General features: G+C 58.7%; 1 protein-coding gene across 2 annotated transcripts; it reads left to right on the plus strand.

The window, feature by feature from the left end:
• Positions 1-9,088: 9,088 nt before the first annotated feature.
• On the plus strand, positions 9,089-20,405 carry ENTPD2 (ectonucleoside triphosphate diphosphohydrolase 2). Of its 2 annotated transcripts, none has more exons than XM_065648416.1 (9): positions 9,089-9,294; positions 15,427-15,544; positions 16,038-16,188; positions 16,816-16,975; positions 17,076-17,303; positions 17,663-17,932; positions 18,138-18,257; positions 18,532-18,666; positions 19,240-20,405. In XM_065648416.1, the coding sequence occupies exons 1-9, from the start codon at positions 9,184-9,186 to the stop codon at positions 19,438-19,440; spliced, it is 1,494 nt and encodes a 497-aa protein (XP_065504488.1). In that variant the 5' UTR covers positions 9,089-9,183; the 3' UTR covers positions 19,441-20,405. The 2 variants fall into 2 exon arrangements, with proteins under 2 accessions (XP_065504488.1, XP_065504489.1); XM_065648417.1 differs by having other exon boundaries at positions 17,666-17,932.
• The last annotated feature ends 849 nt before the right edge of the window (positions 20,406-21,254 follow it).

A 21,254-nucleotide genomic window follows, 5' to 3' on the forward strand; every position in this document is an offset into this window, starting at 1 on the left:
TGATTTTCTCAAATTGCAGCTGGTGATATCCCATGATAAGCTCAGAAGTTCCAGTCCTCCCTAAAAGACAAAAGTCCACTTTTGCAGTTATGTTCAAAACTGAAAAGTCTAGCTGTGAAAATCTCCATAACTCACAAACTTTCTTTTTTTAAAATTTCAGGATTTCGGGCTGATCAACTCCGATTTTTGAGTCATTTGAGAAAAAGCCTTAAAGAGAGATGGGGAAGCCGGAGGGACACCAGGAATTCAGCAGGAAGGTTCATACGAAAGGCCCGAGGGTGGGCAACAGTGGTGAAGCAGGAGGGTTAAATACAGAAGCAAATTGGTTTAATAAATCGATTAAAGCTGACCTGGGCATGTATCTGTTGAGCCTGGTAGTAACAGGTGATTTCACGGTGGCTCTATGAAGCTCATCTTTGCTCCCCGGGCAGCCCTGGGGAGCGCTGGGTTTGCCTGGATGCTGTGGGGCATGTGCAGAGGGAGTGTCCCCAGGAAAGAAAACTCTCAGCAGCGTTTGCCCAATGTGGCAATGCCAGCGTGATGGCACATACAGGACAGATGATGGCACAGGCAGGACAGATGATGGTACTTGTGTGACAAATGATGGCACACACAGGACAGACTTCATTTCCCACTACCATGGCAGGGAGGGCAGCACGAGGTGCCTGGAGCAGCCTGGGACATGCCTGGCTGTCCCCAGCCTCATGGGGAAGCCACCAAGGAGCCTCAGCCTGCATTGGGAATCTGTTTTTCATTAAAGTCCTGCCAAAGAAGAGGAGAAACCCCTCCTTCCCCTCGGGTTGAGTTCCCAGTGTGAGATCTTGCATCACGCAAGCATAGTTTGATGCCAAAGACGTGAAAGAGCAGTCGCCCTGGGACAGGACGGCTTCTCCAGCTGCAGCACTGTACAACAGCATTGAGAGACGCAATTACGCCTCTGCGAGCGGGAACCCTCCATGGGATTGCTGGTCCTCAAAACCGACTGCAAGTATCAGAGGGAAGCAAAATGATCTTGCTCGGTGCAAAATGGGATTGGGCTGAACTGACACCTTCCCACATCCCTTCCCAGAGCTCAGGAAAGGAGTGCTGGAGCAATGTCACCTCGCAGGGCTGGAGCATGCTGCCGGATAGCTGCAGGATGCTGATGGGAAGGTGGCTTAGCATAGAATCATAGAATCATTTTGATTGGAAGAGACCCTTACGATCATTGAGTCCCTTGAAAATTATGCCCTAACAGAAATGCTTCTACCTCTGGAACTGGCTGATGTGGCACAGCAGTGGATGCACAGAGCCCTCCTGGTGCTCAAGTCCTCCTAAAATGTTCGTTTTATGCCTAACCCCACTAGGGACTTGAGGGAACCTCAGAACAGAGAGTTTCTCCATGCAATAGAAATGGGAAAAGAGCAAATTCACTGCACAGGAGAGCTAATGGAGATATGCTAACCAAACCGGACCCCTCTGGGTTACTCGAATTCTTCTTGCGGATCAATGCAATAGCTGAGAATGGAGAAACAGGCCCTATTTGGACCTTCAAGGGGCAAAATCCCTCATGTATTAATAATTGAGTTAAACGTAGATAAATGGGTAATAGGAGACCACTTTGGGTCAGAAAGTGGTGTGAGTCTGGGGGAAAGGTGGGTTGCAGTGTTTGCACCCGTTCCAGGCAGAGGAGGCATGGCCACAGGCGCCCCCATCCCCCCCATGCCCTGCTGCCTGTCCCACTGCCCGCTGCTGCTCACAGGGGGACGATTGCAGTGTCCCCATGGTCCTGCTCACCTCTGGACCTGGGGAAGACAAGCAGCAGCAGCCCTGCCAGGAGTGCCACACAGCTGCCCCTGAAAGCCCCCTGCTTGTTCAGAGCCCCTCTGGTGCTCTGGCGAGGACTCAGCAGGGGTAGCCTGGGTGTTTCGGCATCCGCAGGGGAGCCCCTTCTTGCTGCAGCTCTGTGTGAGGCCGCGGTGGTGGCCACGGGCCGCACAGGGCTGCTGCAGCGAGGGTCCTGCCCTGGGAGCCGGGACAAGGGCTCAGCCCCCGCGTCACCCGGCTGCTCACTGCTGCTGCCGTGGGGCTGGTGCCATGAGCCCAGGTCATTCAAAATGTGATTTCTCACTTGTGATTGGGGTCCCCAGGTAGCACTGGCCATTTCTAAGAAGAGTGACAAACGGTTCCTTGCTTTATTCCAAGCAAGAATATGATTTCCCCCTCCATCCTGCCAGTTCTGTCCTCACCCCACCACCATCCCCTCCCTCACGCTGAGGATGAGGATCAGCCCTGTGGGCAAGGCTGTCCACGTAGGTCTGTGCATCGTGCTCCCTTCCTTTATGCTGTGTGCTCCCTCCTGTCCACACACCCCATCCCACAGGTTTAGGGACAGGTGAACCTGTGGTGGCTGCATGGAGCCAGTGGGATGAAACCACAGCCCTGCGGCTCTGCGCACCAGCACAGCTCTGCCCTGGGGGAAGGATGCTGTGCCAGCGGGTCCTGTGTCCCACGCCAGGATCCACAAGCTTGGGGAAACAGCTCACCAGGCACCATTGCCACAGCCACGGAGCTGACAGCACGGGACGTCTGCCGGCCCATGAGGGCTCCTGCCCCGCGAGGTGTGAGCAGCCTGTGGCCAGACACCTCCTTGCCCTCTGGCCCATTACCAGAGGGCTCCCGACGAGGCAGCTAGGAGAAAACACTGGGGCTTTTCCGGAGAAGCTGCATATTTCCTGGTCGCTGCAGTGCCCGGGCAACAGGGAACAGATCCCTACCCATGGGAACCCCTCTGGACTGGCATCACAGAGATGCAATCCTGGGAAATGGGAGAGAAAAAAGGTTTTAGAGAGTAAGGCAAGAATTGAAACTTTTGCTTGGGTTTGATCTTCTTCCCAGGCAAGTGGCTTTGCCAGGAGGTGGATTATGGCCTTGGATACACTGGGGTCCTTCCAGTTCTTCAGTGCCTGTGAGTGAAAAGCTCCGGGCTCAAAGCCAAGGCTTGAGTGATCGGGGACCTCGTATCCACAGGGTGTAGATGCAAAGCCACTGGCTCAGCGGGAGCTGCCCTCAGTCATATTTGGGTTTGTTGTACCCCTTTCTTTTTCTCTGGCTGGATACACCTCTGCTGGGCTGAGGGATGCATTCCCCCCGAGGACAGGCTGCGGGGAGGCTTTCCAGTACCCCACACAATTTTGGGAGTCCTCAATGCAAGGCAACACGGAGGAGAGAGTCAGCACCAGCCGTTTGGGAAGCCCAGTTGCCCAGGTTCTTCGGTTGGGACTCAGCCTGCCTAGAGGTCCCTGGGGAAGGGATGGCTCTGGGGTTGAGCCAGGGCTTGGCCTGTGCTGGCCATGATCTCCAAAAAATACAGCTGATTTCTCAGTCAAGTCCCCATGACGGGGTCAGTGCAGGTCTTGACTCCAATGAGGGCTGCAGAGCTCAGCCGGGCTGCACATGGCACTGGAGACTGGGACCAGGTTACGGCTTGTCCACCTGGCCATGGGTCCAGTGCTGCCCCCAGGCAGGGCTGAGACTGGGATTGGGATTGGGATTGGGACTGGGATCGAGGTTGGGATTAGGGTTGGGATTGGGGCTAGAGCTGGGACTGAGAGCAGGGCTGGTGGACTCCCCCTCCCATGGATGACAGCGTGTGGCCCTGTGAGCAGTCCCAGCCCAGCCCGTGACCGAGGAGCAAGTCCCTGTCTTTGTCCCTCATTCACACACTGCTCAAGAGCTGCCTGTGAAGCAGACGGGGGCTGTGCTCATGTTGGCGACATCTCCGCAGCCTCCTGCCATCCCAGGTGTACTGCTGGCTGCCACAGAGACCGTGCTGCTCTCCACCGAGCCCCACTTTCTGCCCGCTGTTACTTGCCCTGGGTGTCTGTGCAGAGCAACCATGGCACCCACTGCCCTCCCATGCTCCCTTGGGAGCAGGTTGGGACCACCCTGGGGCTCCCATCATGGCTGAGATCAGTGTTTTGTTCTAGCAGCTCTTGAGTGCATTGTGGGACTGCTTGTGCGTTGTTCATGGCTGGCCCACGCTCATCCTAATCCCAAGATTATTCCAAGATTATTCCAGAATGTTCCTGAATGCACCTCCCCTGCACTTGCTGTTGGCCGAGGAGCCTGCAGATGGGAGCAGAAAACCCTGTCCCTAATCCCTCCCTTTGGACCTCGGCCCGTTGCAGTGTCTCCAGGCTTGTTCTGCTCTTCCTGTTATTTCCCAGCCACATATGGAGCTGCCGTGCCGCCCACCAGTGTTCCCAGATGATCTCATCCATGGTTAATGAAGACATTATGGAGCCCTAAGCCCCAGCCACCAGCAAACCCCACCATCCCTGGGTATGTCCTCCCAGGACCAGCCAGCGAGGCCCTTCTCTTGCTCCAGTTTCTCCACGAGTTCTTTGTTCAACCCAGGCAGCCCTCGCCCAGGTGGCCCCACGTCAGATGCTTTTGTTGGAAGAGGTGGATTAGAAAAACCTCTCTCCTTTGTCTGGGAAAGTGGCTGTCCCACACTGCTGGGTGTAATGCACTCCCCACCTTCTTGTCTTTGTTCCTCAACCACCACTTTGTCCCCAGTGAATATTTGCCTGCAAGTCACCCAGGGTGGGGACAGGCTTTGTTGCCCATCTGGGGATCTGTCCTGGGGAACATGCACCTGTGCATCTCCCCAGCACAGCGGGGGGAAAGCCCTGTTTCCCCCGTGCTGCTGAGCTGAAGTTAGTGTCCACATCAGCTGCAGGTGATGTAGAAGTACATGCCAAGAGCCTGCAGATGCCTCAGGCATGCTGGTGGAACATCTTCACTTGGCTTTACCTGGGACCTAGGTCTCTGTGCTTACCCAGTTACAGGGCAAGTGAAGACACCAGCATGGTTGGGAGTTGGGGCTCCGGATTTGCACCCCGTTTGTCTGTGACATCCACTGGCTCCTCTGGGCCCCTTACTGTACCTGGTCCTTCTCTGCCTTGGCCCCATAATGGAGGTAACACCATGTATACAGACTGTAAGCACACAAAATTGGCATTAAATTATGGGGAACATATTGCTGGCTCACAGCAAACCTGGCCCTGCATCTGATTGATTATATGGTTATTTAAGGTTACCGTGTCTGGTCATGCTGAGAGTCTCTGTCCCTCCTGCTATCAAAGCAGACCCCCCAAAATCTCACCATGCCCCTGGGGATGCTCAAGGCAGGATGAATGGATGGAGAGCAGCCCTGCAGCTGCACTGCTGAGGGCAAAGAGCAGCCATGGCACTGGGGACAGGAAGACAGTGGGACACTGGAGGTGCTGGGCAGCTTTGCTGGGGCTACCCTTGCTGCCCACTGGGGCACAGGGCCCTGAGACCTGGCGTTGTGCTCATCCACCCCTGCCTTGCTGTGCAATGCAAGGACAACGTGTCAGGGTGCAGAGAGGTGGCAGGGTGGCAGAGGTGACTGTGCAGCAGGACAACCAGGCTATGCTGGGCTGGCTTCCCATGCAGCTGCTTGTGCATTGAACCTACTTGTTCAGGCACATCTTTTGCTTCAGAACTTGGGGTCCCACAGAGGTGACATTTGTGCCAGCCTTGCATTGCTGGAGTCGAAAATCCACGTTCCTGGTTTCCTCAGACAAAGGAGACTGCACTCTCCCTCCCGTGGCATCGGGAGATCACAGAATCACAGAATGTCAGGGATCGGAAGGGACCTTGAAAGCTCATCCAGTCCAATCCCCCCGCCGGAGCAGTAACACCCAGATGAGGTTACACAGAAGGTGTCCAGGCGGGTTGGAATGTCTGCAGAGAAGGAGACTCCACAACCTCCCTGGGCAGCCTGGGCCAGTGTTCTGTCACCCTCACTGAGAAGAAGCTTCTTCTCAAATTTAAGTGGAACCTCTTGTGTTCCAGCTTGAACCCATTACCCCTTGTCCTATCATTGGTTGTCACCCAGAAGAGCCTGGCTCACTCACCCTTTCCATATTGATCACCATTAATGGGTCACCCCTCAGTCTCCTCTTCTCCAGCTCCAGAGCCCCAGCTCCTCAGCCTTTCCTCACACGGGAGATGCTCCACTCCCTTCAGCATCTTCGTGGCTGCGCTGGACTCTCTCCAGCAGTTCCCTGTTCTGCTTGAACTGAGGGGCCCAGCACTGGACACAATATTCCAGATGTGGTCTCACCAGGGCAGAGTAGAGGGGCAGGAGAACCTCTCTGACCTACTGACCACCCCCCTTCTAATCCCCCCCAGGTCCCATTGCCCTTCCTGGCCACAAGGGCCCAGTGCTGGCTCATGGTCACCCTGCTGTCCCCAGGACCCCCAGATCCCTTTCCCCTACACTGCTCTCTAATAGGTCATTCCCCAACTTATACTGGAACCTGGGGTTGTTCCTGCCCAGATGCAAGACTCTACACTTGCCCTTGTTATATTTCATTAAATTTTTCCTGCCCAACTCTCCAGCCTGCTCTATTCTGCATCTCGAAGAAAGCCCTCCCTGCCTCTCACTTTCTTTCTCCCACTGAATTCATTCATGCTTGGAGGTGATCATGCTCCTTGACAGGCACTGCCCGCCTGGGGTGGCCACTTCAGCACACGCACCTGCCCCATTCCCAGGGATGTGGCTGGGTTGTCCCTGCGAGGGGCCGAGGCTGTCGGCACCACGTGGGCAGCGGGGCTGCCACCCTCCCCTGCCCTGCCTTCCTTGCCAGTGGTGCCGCCTGTAAACAGGGCATGATGAGAAATGGTTGCTCACAGCCAGCACTTGACCCCGGCCAGGCTGAGCTCAGGACAGTGGTGTCGGTGTCCTCGCTGCCTGAATGCACCATCATGGAGATATTTCTTGGCTGTACATGGCTTCATGTGGCTGTCATTCCCTTTGTGTGGCTGGGAGCATTTCCAGCCCAGCATGTCTCAGCTCTTTGTGCCTCCCTGTTTGTGCTGGAGGTTGAGTCTCCTGTGACACCAGTGATCAGCCAGGGCTGGGCACACGCTCCCTTGGACCTCGGCTCAAGTCTCTCTGCCCCTAGGGGCTGAGCAGAGACTGGCAAACAGGACCCCGCACAGAGAAGGAGGAACAGCCCCTCTTGCAATTGGAAGGGATGCAAACCTCCCACCCCATGCCACGTACGGGCAACCTGGGAGCAGGGTGACCAAGTCTGCGCAAGATCGAGGTATGGAAGACACTCACATCTCCACTCCAGTCCCAGGAGGCTCCCACCACATTGAGTAACCACCTGCCAGAAAGGAACTTGCTCCAAAGTCACTGAAAGCAAAATAAAGATGAGAAGCAAGGGACCACCCCTACCTCCACAGGGCTCTCCCAACCCCATCTCTGCTCACTACCATTCAGAAAAGAGACTTTTAGTTCCTTTTCAGTCTCTGAAGGCCTCTTCTCATTGCTTGTCCAGTCAAAAGGAGACACCAGAGGCTTGGCCACTGTTAAAAAAGGGATTAAGTGCAATCCAGAGATCTTTCTGCTGCTGTGTTAATCCCTGGTGCAGTTGCGCCCATGAGGGTTGCAGATATATGCCTCAGAAACACTGGACAGGTGAGGAGGGTGGCGAGAAGAGTTAGGAATAGGCAGGTATTTCCCTATGTAAGCTTGAGAAGAGCCCTCAAGTCAGCAGTAATGCGGGAAAGCAGTGGAAACGATGCTCTGCTAATCCTCAGAGACAAGACTATGGTCTCTTGAGGTATTAGCAGCAGCAGCAAAGGGGAATAATTTTTTCACATAAATCAGTATGTTAACCTCTTGGAGTTGATTGACACAGGTTTTCCAGAGGTTAAATGCTTAATGAATTAAAATGAGGAGGTAGACTCATCTTCAGACACTCACAGGCCGAACACAGCGGTGCTGCGGAGAAGCCCTGCACTGCGGTGATGGGCACCGGCTGGGTGAGGGTCACTCTCTGTGGCCCTATTTAGCCATTTTCTTCCCCAGACTCCACTACCAGTCACTGCTCTGGGAAACAAAACTAGAGCTCATCCCCAGCTGTCCCCTTCAGCGGCAGAGCTTCCAGAACACAGCAGCACGTTGGGACCAAGGGCCCCTGGACCACAAGCCCTTGGCAGAGGCTGCGCCCCCTGAACGTCTCTGCACCAGGTACCACCGCCATGGGCAGAGAGCTCTGCAGAAACCCCAGCACGGATGCAGTGCCTGCTATGGGGGGGCAGCTCTGAGCAGCAGAAAAAGTGGCTCGTTTCAAAAAAATTAAGAAACGAGGCGGGCTGAAAGGAGCTGAAGTGTGACCCTCCAGCAAGCACCCTGGCTGGGCTGGAAGCCATGTCCTCCTTCAGCCTCCTCTCCTTGGTGATCTCTTCTTGTTTATTATTTTGTTCACTGTTTTATCCCTCTGTGTAAGCAAGCTCAAAATGTCCTTCTCAGAGCCAGGGGCCAAACCTTCCTTGGCTCATTGCTCCCTGTAGAAACGCATTACATTATTCACTTGTGACTGTATTAAAAACAATCTCAATATACATCTGGGCTCCTCAGGGCTGTCACAAACTCCTTGTAATGATTAAAAGCAGAGATATATTCATAGTTGTTAATCATTGTAGGTGAGACATTTTCTTAGAGCTCAGGGTGTTCTCACTTCCCACCAAACCCACCTCTGGGCTGAGCCCCGGGGCAGGGATGATGCCTTGGTGGGGGCAGGATGGGACTGGTCAAGGGCAATGCCTGGTGGGGGTAGGAAGACGAGACTGATCCCGGGGACAGAGGACTTGCCCGGGGAGGAGGGACAAGCTGGGGCTGAGCCCCGAAGTAACAGCGATGCCAGAGTGGGGAGCAAGGCAGGACAAGGCTGATCCCAGGGCAAGGGTGATGCCTGGGGGGCTGGGAGGGGGCCGAGTCCTTGGGTCAAGGACTGTGCTCGGAGCAGGAGATGGGGCTGATCTCTGGGACCAGGGGTGATGTCCAAGGCAGGAGATGGGGCTGAGCCCGGGGCAGGGGCGAGGCCCGGGGCGGGGGGACAGGACGAAGCCGGGCCCAGGGCGGGGGGACAGGACGAAGCCGAGCCCGGGCCAGGGGCAGAGGCGGCACCCGCAGCCGGGGCCGGCCCCCCGCAGCCCCACGGAACCCGCTGTCCCGCCCGGGGGGGGCCGGGGCGGCGGTGACTCAGCCGGGAGAGGCGGGCGAGGAGGAGGAGGAGGCGGCGGGGGAGGAGGAGCAGCAGCAGGAGCCGCCGCAGCCGCCGCGGAGCCGCTCACCTGCCCCGCTCCGGCCCCGCCATGGCCCGCCGGGTCGCCGCCGTCCTCCTGCTGCTGGCCCTGGGCTGCCTGCTGGGCATCCTCCTGCTCTGCCTCGGCTCCGGGGACACGCGGGGACCGCCGGGCTTCAAGGTGAGCGGGGCCGGCACCGGGGACAGCGGGCACCGGAGGGACCTGGGCTGCTGGGGGAGCCGCAGCGGACACCCCCATCCGCGGGACGGCCGGGGCCGGAGGGGCTCCTGCAGCCCGGGGATCCCCAGCGGCGGGGGAGGCCACGGGGCTGGGGGGTCCCCGCGCTGCCGCCTGAGGTGGGGGGTGCAGGGAGCAGCCCCCCGGCTGCGGGGACACCCAGCCCCGCCACCTCAGACCTACATTTGAGAGAGGAATCTTTTGGGCGCACTCTAACAGAGCAGTGGCGTGTCTGGATGTGTCCCCTCCAGGCCGGAGCAGCCGTGTCAGCATCTGCTCCCGTGTGTCTGGGGACGGGCCACCCTGGGCACCCCAGCATCGCCCAGCACCCCCGGGTTCCAGCTGCACAGCCCGAGCCAGCACTGCCAGAGGAGAAATGCACTGCCCTATGAAAATGAGCTGCTTTTTTTTCTTTTTCATTGTAAATTCAGATGCTGAAAGAAGTTCCCGACCAGTCCAGTTTCTTATTGGCCAAGTCCCCCAGTTGACTTTTTTTGCAGTCCAAGTATTTTGTTTTTTAAAAGTTGGCTTTTTTTTTTTTGTTGTTGTTGTGGTTTTTTTCTGATAGACTGAGCTGTTCCGTGGGGAATGTATTCTCGTCCTGAAAAATGGTTCATCCAAAATCCCCTTTTTCTCATCCCAAGCAATTTGCTATGAAACTTTCTGAGCCAGCCCAAATGCCAGATGTGTTGCCTTCTCTCTGGGTTTCTCAGATGTAATGAAGTTCAGGTTGAGAAAACGAGCTGGCTTAGCCACAATGATACTCACTGCTGTTAGTATATCTAGCAACTCTTTCCCTGTGGCATCCTTTTTTACCAGCCCTTGCCACGTGCTGGGGCATATTGAGCAGTGCCCATAGCTGGTTTCAAAACAGATTTTTGTCTCTTTGGACGCAGCGGAATTAGACAGATCAGTGCTGAGAGGCCTATTTGCAGCACTTGTGTCAGTCTGGAAAGCCCTTATTCCTCCTGGTTCCAAGCCGGAGCTTAGGTTTTAGGCCAGATGTGTTACCAGAAATTTAATTTTTGAGCTTTTTTTGTGCCTTTTCTCTCTCTGGCTGCTAGCACCCTCCAGTCTGCAGGCAGCACTGCCGTTTGAGGCTGAGCATCCTCAAACACTCACGTGGGTCCTGGCCTGCTCCACCACCCGGCCCGGGGATCTGGGGTCTTGCCCCATTCCAGGCACGGGTGAGGTGCAGCCCGGTGTGTGCGGCAAGGCACAGAGCTCAGCCCCGGCGTCACGGCAGCGCCGGTTCCTGTGGGGCCACCAGGCAGGCGCTGAGGGGCTGTGCTTTTGCAAAAAGCTCAGGGCTGGTTTGGGGATGTAAAGCTTTGTCTTAGTCTAACTCAGCCCAAAATGTGCAGACGTGATTTAGAGGAGGTTGGTCCTGCTGCGGGGGGGGACCCCAGGCTTGTCCCCACCCTCCTGGGCAAGACATGGTCTGTGCTGGCTCACTCCTGTTAGCAGCAGCTGCTGAGCTACGGCTCCGTGTCTTTCCTTTCCATCTCCTTTGCTTGGAATATAGCCCTAAAAATATCCTGTATTAGTTATCCTGCTGCCAGGATATCCTGCTGCAAGTCCCGGGAGCGTGGCGTTGCCCGTCCCTCGTGGCCCGCAGCAGGGCTTACGGCACCGCTGGGGGCTCTTGCCTTCTTTTGGCAAATCTCTTCGATGGCTCTGACAAAGCCAGCTGGGCTCTTCCCTGGCTCTGTGGTGAGAAGGAAACCCATCATAACCCACTGCAGACCTAGGAGTCCCCCAGGTCTCAGTGCCGCTGGTAGAGGTGGGATGTTGTGGGGCCGGGCTGAGCCCCTGCTGCGTTGTGGGGCCTCCTGCAGAGTCTGTGGGGTGGGGGCTGCCGGCCCGGGCACGGCCACGGGGCCTCGTGTGGGGCTGCAGCCGGTCAGGCAGCTCTCAGTGTCCCACTCTACCTCCTCCCCTGGGGAGTGGGATGTTTCTGGGCAGAGCCATGTATTCGTGAGGGGACCTGAGCCCTGCTCGTGTCTTCACTGCCCCATGGCCTTTGGGGCTGTCCCTGCCCTTTGTGGCCCCTCTGCAGGGGCTGCAGGACTGAGCAGCGCTGGCTTGGGCTGCGCTGAGGGACGCGCCGATGGGGCAGAGCCTGTGGGGCCACAGGTGACCCAGGTGGCAGCGGGGCCAGGAGTGGCACCGGGTCACTGTCCCAGTGCAAGACCACGTCGGGGATCCCTGTGTCCTCTAGCCCTGTGGCATCACCAGGGTCTGGTCAGGGTGTCCTGTTGTTAGAAAGATCCATCACCCCTGTGCCACCAGGAGGTGGGGGACTGTCCCATGGGCTGGGGCCAGGGCCACGAACACGTGTGTGAGGCCCCGCCAAGCCCCAGGGTGCCGGCAGCCGAGCATGCCGGGGCGGATGAGAGCCAGGCGCCACCACGGAGTGTGCCAGGGCATCGTTGTTTCCAGCCCATTCGTTGGCAGGCGCAGGACACCTCGTCTGGAAGAGCTGAGGGCAGTGCTTATGCTGCAAATCACTAATAAGACGAGCTTTCAGATGGGTTTCTCCCTCCCGGGGCTTCCCATCTGCAGGGCCCCTGCAGACGAGCTGCCGGTGCCCCCTGCGGCCCCACAGCTCAGCCACGGCTCGAGCCCACACTGGTGACTTGCTCTGCACTGGGTGATGCAGCAGCTCCAGTGCCAGGCACAGGGGCTGGGAGAGGAGCTGGGACAGGGCCTGGCACCGTCGCAGCCCCACTGTGGGTGACCCCATCCCCGATTCCCATGTGGGTGCTGCAGGCATGTGTGTACCCCTGGGTCTGGCGGAGGGAATGGGACCTCTCCTTCATCCGTCTTGGCCATCCAGGTCTGCCTCAGCCCCTTCGTGCACACACACCTGTGCACCTGGCTTCCACCCCTGCTCACTGCCGCCAGTGCCCCCGCGGAGGATGACTCCTCCACAGCGACAGGCTGGGGTGCAAGATCCTGTGCTCCCCAGGAGTGGGGCAGAGGGGGCTGGTGCGAGGCTGGGGCGGATGGTGAGTGAGCCACGGTGGCTGGCTGGGCGCTGGGCACTCCCTGCACTGGCAGCGGCCACTGCTCTGCAGCGGTTTGTGTTTACACATGTCATTACCTTGGCCAAGCCCAAGTGCTGCTGCCTTTGCTGCTGGGGCTGAGCCGCCACTGGCCAGGGAGTCCCGCGGACCATCCCTCACCCACAAGCCCTGGGGCTGCTGCCCATCGTTGCCACCCCACACCCAGGAGCAATGGACTCTGCCCACTCATACACCAGGATCTGAGAGAAGAGACACCCCCCTTCCATCAACCCACAGACATTGGCAGCAAAGGGCACCAGGATGCACCTCCGTGGGGCAGCTGGTTCTGCGGCCTGCCCCAGCGGTGTCACTGTCACCCCAAACCTGACACCTCCCTGTAGGGCTTCCCCCAGACGCGGGGTCTGTGCTGCATCTCACTGCCACCATGTGTGCTCCAGTTCCCTGGGCCCGAGCGGGCAACCTGGCTGACCCGGCACGTGTGCCCACACTGGTGCATGCTCACACATGCCCACACCCAACGCATGTACGCAGAGATGCACCTAAATGCATGTACGCACAGACACACGTGTACCCGTGTGCACACAAACATTGGCACACCCGTGTGTGCACCTCCACATGCACCTGCACACCTAAGTTTGCACACATGTGCGTGTCTGTGCACACGCACCCCGAAGTGCACACCTGCAGGCACACACACCACATGCACATATACATGTGTGCGCATGTGCACCTACATGTGTGCAACTGCCCCGTGTACAACTCCACAACGTGTGCAACCCCACCTGTGCGCCCCATGCCCAGCCGAGCCAGCCCTGGAGAAGGCAGGAGGAAACCTCCTGAACCACGTTTCCCCCCACCACAGGCATGTGGGACATCCTCTGCCCATCCTGGACTCAGCCATGTGTCCAAGCCCACGTGGCCACATCCATTCCTGCCGCAGGGTCAGTCTGGCATCCCCAGAGCTGCTCCCGCTGGGCTGGCCCCATCCCTGGTGTGTGGCAGCGGGTGGCTCCTGTGCTGCAGGTCAGCCTCGCTGCCTTCCACCCACCATTTCTTAGCCCCTGCCACCCCATAGGTATCCCCATCCCCGGCCTCATCCCCCTCTGGGTGCTGCAGCCCCCCCATGTCATCCTGGGGCTAGAAACTGCTCCTGGGGTCCTGGCTGTTCCCAGCCTCAATTTTGGGGTGACTTGCCGATGCTTTGCCTTTGGGGACAGCATTGTCACCCTGTTAACGCTAATGTGGTTGGTGGTGCAGATGTGGTGCGACGCCCTGCGAGGACACTGGGGACATCTGCATGGTGGCTGCAGGGCACATGGGCACATGCATGGCAGAGGTGGGCAGGGGGTGTTCTGGGGTTGGACCGTCCCCAGGGACCCCTCGCAGAGATGCCAGCACCCACTCGTGAGGGCTGGGATAGTGAAGGGGACGTGCTGAGAAGACCATGGAGAGGGAGCTGGTGGTGACATGCCAGCAGGCTTCCTCTGGAACAGGCAGCTTGGCTGGGGCAGGCTCAGCATCCTTCATGGCTTGCGTAGGGGGTGCCCCGGGGTGGGCAGGTGAGGCAGAAGGTGCTGTGGCCATGAGGGACTGGGAGGACACTTGGTGCCAGGGGGTGCATGGCCCGTAGCGTGCTGGGCAGAGGAGGGGGCTGAGAGCACCCCGAGGCTGCCCAGGGCAGCAGCCCTGAGCACCAAGCCCAGAAATGGCCCAGACTGGAGGTGCCGCTCCCCAGCTTCATGCTTTGGAGCAGCAGCTGAATGGGGGAGGCTGTCAGAGCCCCCCTTCTCCTCTCTGCAGTGTTCGTCGTGGCCGAGGGCTGCTCCCCTACACCAGTGCATGGCACACCGGCCCTAGTCTGGCTGCAGAAGATTCTCTGCAGGCTCATGGCTTTTGGCTCAGAGCATTTGGCAAGACGGTTAAGGGGAGCTGGGGGGAGTCTGGGGGGAGTGACCCATTGGAAATGGTTCCCTGGGGGAGCAGGGGGTACTGCTGGTGTGGGACCACGGCTTCACATGGAAATGCTTTTTACCTCTAAGCGGGGAGCCCAGGTGTTCCTGCCTGTGCTCTGACACTTCATTCCTGCTGCCTCAGTTGGCCAAAACCCAGCCCTGCAGCCACTTGGGCTGGAGCCCACTCTGCAGCTGGTGGGGACAGGGACAGGGACGGGGATGGGGCTGGAGATGGGGACGGGGATGGGGACAGGGATGGGGACAGGGATGGGACAGCAATAGGACCGGGGCACCCACCAGGCAGGGCTGGTGTGGCTCCTGGGTGCTGGGCAGGGAGAGGCGCTGCCTGCAGGCAGCAGACAGAGCCTTTGGACGAGCCAGGTTTAAGCCTCAAGCGATTTCACCGCAGAGATGCTGAGCCGCTTTCCCGCGCACACACTCACGGCCTCCTCTCTGGCAGGGAAGCAGCTCTGGCTGGGGGCACAGAGGGGTGCAGGGGGTGAGGCAGAGCGGTCTGACCGGCAGGGCTGAAGGCAACACGGGGCAGCCCCTCCCTGGGAGCTGGGAAACCTTGTTTGGCAGGAGGGAGCAGGGTTATTTATAGCCAGAGAATGGCCAAGCCATACAAGGGCAGGAGGGACGAGGTGCCCTTCTTTGGTGAGCTGCATCCTCGAGGGGCTGCTCCCAGGTGTCCCCCCTCTGCTGGCCCCAGGGACCCCCGGCACCGCTCAACACAGACGCCCACTGGCCAGGAGAGATACTGTGGGGAGCAAGCGGGGGAAGGAGTGCTGGGAGCCTGCCGGTCCGTGCTCAAGGAGGCAAGGGAGTCCCCATGCCCAAAAATCCAGATTCCCTGTGCTGCACCCCCAGCAGGGCCCCGTGCAGACAGCTGTGGGCAAGGTCACGCCTGTGCTGGGCTGAGCGGTGCTCGCCTCTGCCGGACGATGCTCCTGCAGCTGCTGTGCAGGGCACTGCCAGGGCAGGACCGGCTGGGCACGGTGGGTCCTTGAGCCCCAGTGCCATCCCTCGGGAGGGCCTGGGGCAGCTGGGGGCTCGCTGGCCTTCGGCCTGACCCGCTGCCTCCCCCAACACAGTATGGCATCGTGCTGGACGCCGGGTCCTCGCACACGGCCATGTTTGTCTACAAGTGGCCTGCAGACAAGGAGAACGACACCGGGGTGGTCGGCGAGCACAGCATGTGCGATGTGGAGGGTAAGAGCTGTCCCAGTCCCCCGGAGCCCGTGCTGGTGGCAGGGTCTGTCACATCCTCTGCAGGCACGGCACCATGATGGGTGAATGCCTCTGCCATGCCCAGCTGCCTCCCTTTGTATTCACCAGTACAGTGAGGTGTTATAAGTGGTCCAGCCCTGTTCCCAAAACCTCCCCCATCTCCCCTCAGTGCTTGCAGCCATGCCCATCTGTGGTTTATCTTTTCCTGGCATGCACTGCACTACCAGGAAACAATTTAGCTCCCTGCCTAGCCCAGCGCGGAGCAAGTGATGGTTTTCCACTCTCCATTTAAGCAACCTTTTCCCAGCTGTCAGCTGACGGGGGATGTGGCATGGGCATGGAGATGTGGCTGAATTCTGGGCAGCTCCATGCCCACAGAAACCTGCAGCGCCTGCCTTTTGAACAGCCTGGGAGGGGCAAAGCTGCCCACCGAGCATCTTCACCCACAAGGAGCAACGCTGTTCCCTCTCCTCAGGTCCCGGCATCTCCAGCTATAGCTCCAACCCTCCGACTGCTGGGACGAGCTTGGTGCACTGCCTGAACCAGGCTCTGAGAGATGTGCCCAAGGAGAAGCACGCGGGCACCCCGCTCTACCTGGGTGCCACGGCCGGCATGCGCCTGCTCAAGTGAGTGCTTGCTCTGGCCGTGCCAGCTGCCTGGGCGGTCCTGCCATGCCGCCCTGCCAGCTCACCACCCGTGGCAGGGGTGGAGATGGTGAAGGACAACTGCGATGTCTCCCCTTTGTCAGGTGAAGCTCCTAACCCTTCCAGCTGCCCAGCTCCATGTCCCTTGCAGCGGTGCTCCTGCCTTTCAGGGCAGGAGATGCTCTGCAGGGCACAGCCTGAGAAGAGGCTGGTGTGTGGCCAGCACCGGCATAACCCACCCAGTCTTTTTGGCTAGCCAGGAGCAAAGTCCCCCTGCACCCATTGCTAAGCCTGATGGGACACAGTGAGAATAATTACCCCCAAAAAGGCACACAGAGGAGGGAGCCGTGCCCCCCTCACCCAGCCACGGGGTATGGCTCAGGAGGAGGGAGCACACCATCCCTGCCACCTGCTTCCTTCTCCGGCAGAGACACGGGGCTATAGCTGGGGGGTTTTGAGGGACATTCCTACACGTACCCAGGCGAGGACCCACCCGCCTCTCACCCCACGTGCCACGGGGGGCCGAGCCCCAAGGGCGGCGCGGGCCGTGGGGGCTGCACTCGCAGCCCCCGGCACAGCCCTGTCACTGCCCTCTCGCCTGGCCCGCAGCATCACAGACCCGCAGGCCTCGGACGCCGTCCTCCGCGCCGTGGCAGCCACGCTGAGGTCGTACCCTTTTGATTTCCGGGGGGCAAAGATCCTGTCGGGGGAAGAGGAAGGGGTCTTCGGCTGGATCACCGCGAACTACCTCCTGGAGAACTTCATCAAGGTGGGCAAGGGAGTGTGGCGCCTGCTGGGGACGGCTGCGGTGGCCTGGCTGTCCTGCAGCTCCTCACATCCTTATGCCTGCTGTTGTCTTCCTTGCTCAGCGTGGGTGGCTCGGGGAATGGATCCAGCCTCAGAAGAAGACACTGGGAGCCATGGACTTTGGGGGCGCTTCCACACAGATCACCTTTGAAACCAGGGTCACCATCGAAGACCCCAGAAATGAGGTGATGCTGAAGCTGTACGGCCAGGCGTACAAAGTGTACACCCACAGCTTCCTCTGCTATGGAAGGGACCAGGTCCTCAAGAGGCTGCTCTCAAAGCTTCTCCAGGTACCAGCATGTGCTCAATGGGGGTGCTGGCTGTCACAGTGCGGGTGCCCCCTCACCCTGGTGTTTATACAGGGGTGTCCCCCAGCCCTGGCACTGGGACAGCCCCGCAGGGCTGGCCACGCACCCTTCCCAGCCAGCTCTTGGGTTTTGTCCCCCGACCCTCTCCCATGGTCCCCAGGCTTCCTCCCACCCTCTCCATAATGTGTTGCACCCCTCCGTCAGAGCCAAGAGGTCCCAAGTCACCTCAAGATGCCCAAGCCCCTCTGCATCTCCCCAGCAGGGAAATGGAGGCAGGCAGGCAGCACCGGGGAAGCTGGGCCTACGGAACAACCCACACGTCCCATCTGTCTCTTCTCCAGCAGGCTGAGAGCTACCAAGCAACCGTCCCCAACCCCTGCTGGCCCACAGGCTACCGCAAGAGCCTGTTGCTGAGCAGCGTCTACGACAGCCCCTGCACAGAGAAGGAGAGGCCCGGCCTTGCCCTCAACACCACCATCACTGTGGTGGGCACCGGGAACGGGAGCCTCTGCGCTCTGCTCGTCAGCAAGCTCTTTGACTTCACCACCTGCTCCTTCTCCCGGTGCTCCTTTGATGGCATTTTCCAGCCGGAGGTTTCAGGAAACTTCATTGTAAGTCTTGGCATGGAGCAGGGTGGTGGCACGGCTGCTAGATGGGCAGGTGTCCCCAGCCCCTTGGCCACCACATGGCAGCAAAGCCAGACCCCCAGCTCTGCAGGGGCAGGCGCTTGTGCCCACCACGCCGGTCAGAGCGGCTGTTCATGGGAAGAGGGTTTGCTCCCAGCCTGTCTCACAACTGCCTCCTTTCCTCTCTCAGGCCTTCTCTGCCTTCTTCTACACAGTCGATTTCATCCAGACAGTGATGGGGAGACCTGTGCATTTGCCCAGTGACTTGAAGGATGCTGCTGAGACCATCTGTGCCACCAGCTGGAGTGAGGTGGGCTCCTCGGGCATGGCGGGGAGGAGAGGGCTACTCCATCTGGAGCATCACCCGGGCTCTGAGCGCAGCCCTTGGAGGGGGCTGCGTGTCCTGGTACCCATGGAGTAGGGGAAGGGTGGGTGATGGATCCCACATGGGACTAGGGGAGGCTCAGATGGGTATGAGGAGCACCTTGGCCAGCCAGATGCAACCATGCAGAGCTTCAGGCCACAAAAACAAAGCCTGGACCCTGCTGGCCTGACCCCTTTGTCCCTCCACGCTTCTCACCCAGCTGCTCCAGAAAGCCCCTAAACTGGAGAAGAGACTGCCAGATTACTGCGCCATCAGCATGTTTGTTTATTTGCTCACCACCAAAGGCTACAACTTCAACAACCATTCCTTCCCCAACATCGCCTTCCAGAAGAAGGTGAGTAACACCACAGCCCATACTCATGTCACGATATCTGTTTGGCATTAGGCCAAAAGGCCCTACAGGAGAGATGATCCTTCACCAACAAAGTGCCAAACAATGTGAGGCAATGTCTCAGGGAACAGGGGAAGGGTGGGACTCCCAGTTTTTGGGTGGATCTTCTGGGAGATGGCAAAAACATGAGCTGAGCTGACTGTAGGGTGGTCATAGAGTCAGGTCCTCCAGTCCTTTGACCCTCAAGGCATCAGCTATCTCAAACAACTCTTGGCTCAGGCTTGTTGGGAAGTTATCTCAGGGCAAGATCCCACCTTTGCCAAGTGCCCTCACCCACGCAAGCCATGCGATGGGCAGCAAGATCAGGACTGGCCTGAGCAGATGAGATCCTTCTCCCATAAGATGCTTCATCCCGGGGCTGGCTGGACCAGTGAGCGAGTGAGGGCTCAAGGTGCTGTGGACTCCGCGACACGCCTCTCCTCCATTGGGCTGACAGTGAGGTGGTCCCTGGAAGGTCTCTTGAGGGCCGTGGAGCTGTTTGACCAGGGTGGTGACCATGCCATGCTGTTTCCACAGGCAGGAGAAACCTCCATTGGCTGGGCCCTGGGCTACATGCTGAACCTCACCAACATGATCCCAGCAGAGAAGCCCTCTTCCCACAAGAGCATGCTGTACAACTACTGGGTCATCCTCATCCTGCTCTTTGTGGTCACCGCCCTGATGTCCCTGGTGACTGCCGTCTGCCTGCTCCGGCGCAGCAAGTCCAGCACAATCTAACGGCTGGAACAGGGTGGGCCTTGTCTTCAGGACCCAGCACCATCCTTCCTTCTGGAGCTTCCGTGGCCTGAATACTTGGGATGCGGCAAGTGCTCAGAGGTGTCTTCCGCCAATACCTGACACTGCCTGTCCCAGAGGAATACTGTCCCTTTTGCCTTCCCCTTGCTCTCAATCTGCAGAAAGTGGAAGACAGAAGAGGATTGCTGGCCCTGCAGGAGAGCGACTTAAGGGTTTCCGGGTGCTACTCAGGGATGGACCCTAAAGCAGGCTTGGGATTTGGATGTTTAGACCTGGGGCACCTTTCTGCCACCGGAGCTGGGCTGGACTGGGCCAGCGAGTGCAGACAACAGCAGGATTTATTCTCATGTGCATGGGGTGGGCAGGGAGTATTACTTATGCTGGTCCTTATAGCTGACCTCTCTAGCCTGTCCCTGGAGCATCAGCCCTGCCTCCTGGGGAGCTCTGGGCATCACCCAGAGCCCACGCCTTCTTTCTGGCCGATGCACAAACCCCATCGACTTTCCTGAGGGCCAGATCTTGGCCTGGACTTCCACCAACCTCCCCACAGAGGCTTTGGGCAGGGACTTAGCAACACCCAGATGTGGCGAGCGGCAGCTTTCCAGGTCCCTCTTCAGCAACCAGACATGGTGCCTTCTCCAGTCATGTGGTTCCTAAGCCAGACCTGCCTTTGCCACATCCAGAGCCTCCTCTGCCCCCCCAGCAATGGCACAAAAAGCCCCTGTGGCTGCTGGTGTGTGGCCATGCCAGCACAGAGACGACAGGCTCGCTGTGGGAGGGGGCTTTGCACTGCTTTAGGGTTTGTGCCCTGCATCACCCCATGCCAGGCAGCTGGGAGGATGCACCTTCATTTCCAAATGAGTAAAACCAGGGACATGCAAGCATGCAGAAGGTTTCAGTTTATTTGGTTGGGTTTTTTTTTTTATAATCAGAAATAAATCTTTGTAACCACTCCTATGGCTCTGTGGGTCTTGATCAGCAATGGGCTGATCAGGCAGGGGCACAGCTGCTTATGGGTCCACTTGGACACAGCGGCAGGTCAGGCTCTGCCTGGAGGTCCCAGTCGTTCGCAGCCTGCTGAGACACCATCACGGCTCCGTATGCTCTACCAGCCCAGGGAACTCCCCAGGATGGACCAAGGTGGGCTTGAAAGGCCCATCTGGAAGTGAGGAGTTTCAATCAGTCCTGATTGTGAGGCTGAGGTTTCCCAAGCACTAGTGGTCCAGTCACCCCAAAGGTGTGAGCAGGCAGTGCTCAAGCTGACTGTCCCATGCATTCACTGCTGTGCTCTCGGCCACAGCCTCCATGAAAGGAACACACGTAGAGAGCCTCTGCTCCCAGGGGACCAGGTCTGGTACCCAAGCAGGGCAGGAGAGCAGCCTGCAGGGTTGGCAATTTGTTCGTGCAGTTGCTGGCAGCTCAGAGCCACCATGGCACGCAGGCAGCTGCACCGGGCCAGTCCTGACTCGTCAAGCCCATCTTTAAAAAGCCTCCTGCCCGCCGTGTTCCTCCTCACGCCTCCAGAGAGGTGCGGCTTTAGCAAGAGTTGTGGTTTCTCAATGCCCCCCTTGCTCTTCCAGGTGGCGCAAGCTCTGCTCCCTGCTCTGGCCGAGCTCCCAGTACACTGCACTCATCTTAACCTGCCCGTTCCCTGCACCCACTTTGTTTATAGCTGTTCTGCTGGCTGCTCCCGGTCTCTCTGCACAGATCGAGTGTGATGCCAGTTCAGATGATGTTCTGGGTCCTCAAACCCAGTTTCCTCCCTGGGCCCCTCATCTCCCCAGTGCAGGGATTCC

The sequence above is a fragment of the Caloenas nicobarica genome, chromosome 19 (assembly GCF_036013445.1).
Source record: "Caloenas nicobarica isolate bCalNic1 chromosome 19, bCalNic1.hap1, whole genome shotgun sequence".
NCBI lineage: Eukaryota > Metazoa > Chordata > Aves > Columbiformes > Columbidae > Caloenas > Caloenas nicobarica.

Coding starts and splice junctions, on each gene's coding strand:
- ENTPD2 (XM_065648416.1), top strand. CDS start 9,184: ATGGCCCGCCGGGTCGCCGCCGTCCTCCTGCTGCTGGCCCTGGGCTGC. Junction 9,295..15,426: donor GGGGACCGCCGGGCTTCAAG/GTGAGCGGGGCC, acceptor CCCCCAACACAG/TATGGCATCGTGCTGGACGC. Junction 17,304..17,662: donor TGCTCTCAAAGCTTCTCCAG/GTACCAGCATGT, acceptor TCTCTTCTCCAG/CAGGCTGAGAGCTACCAAGC.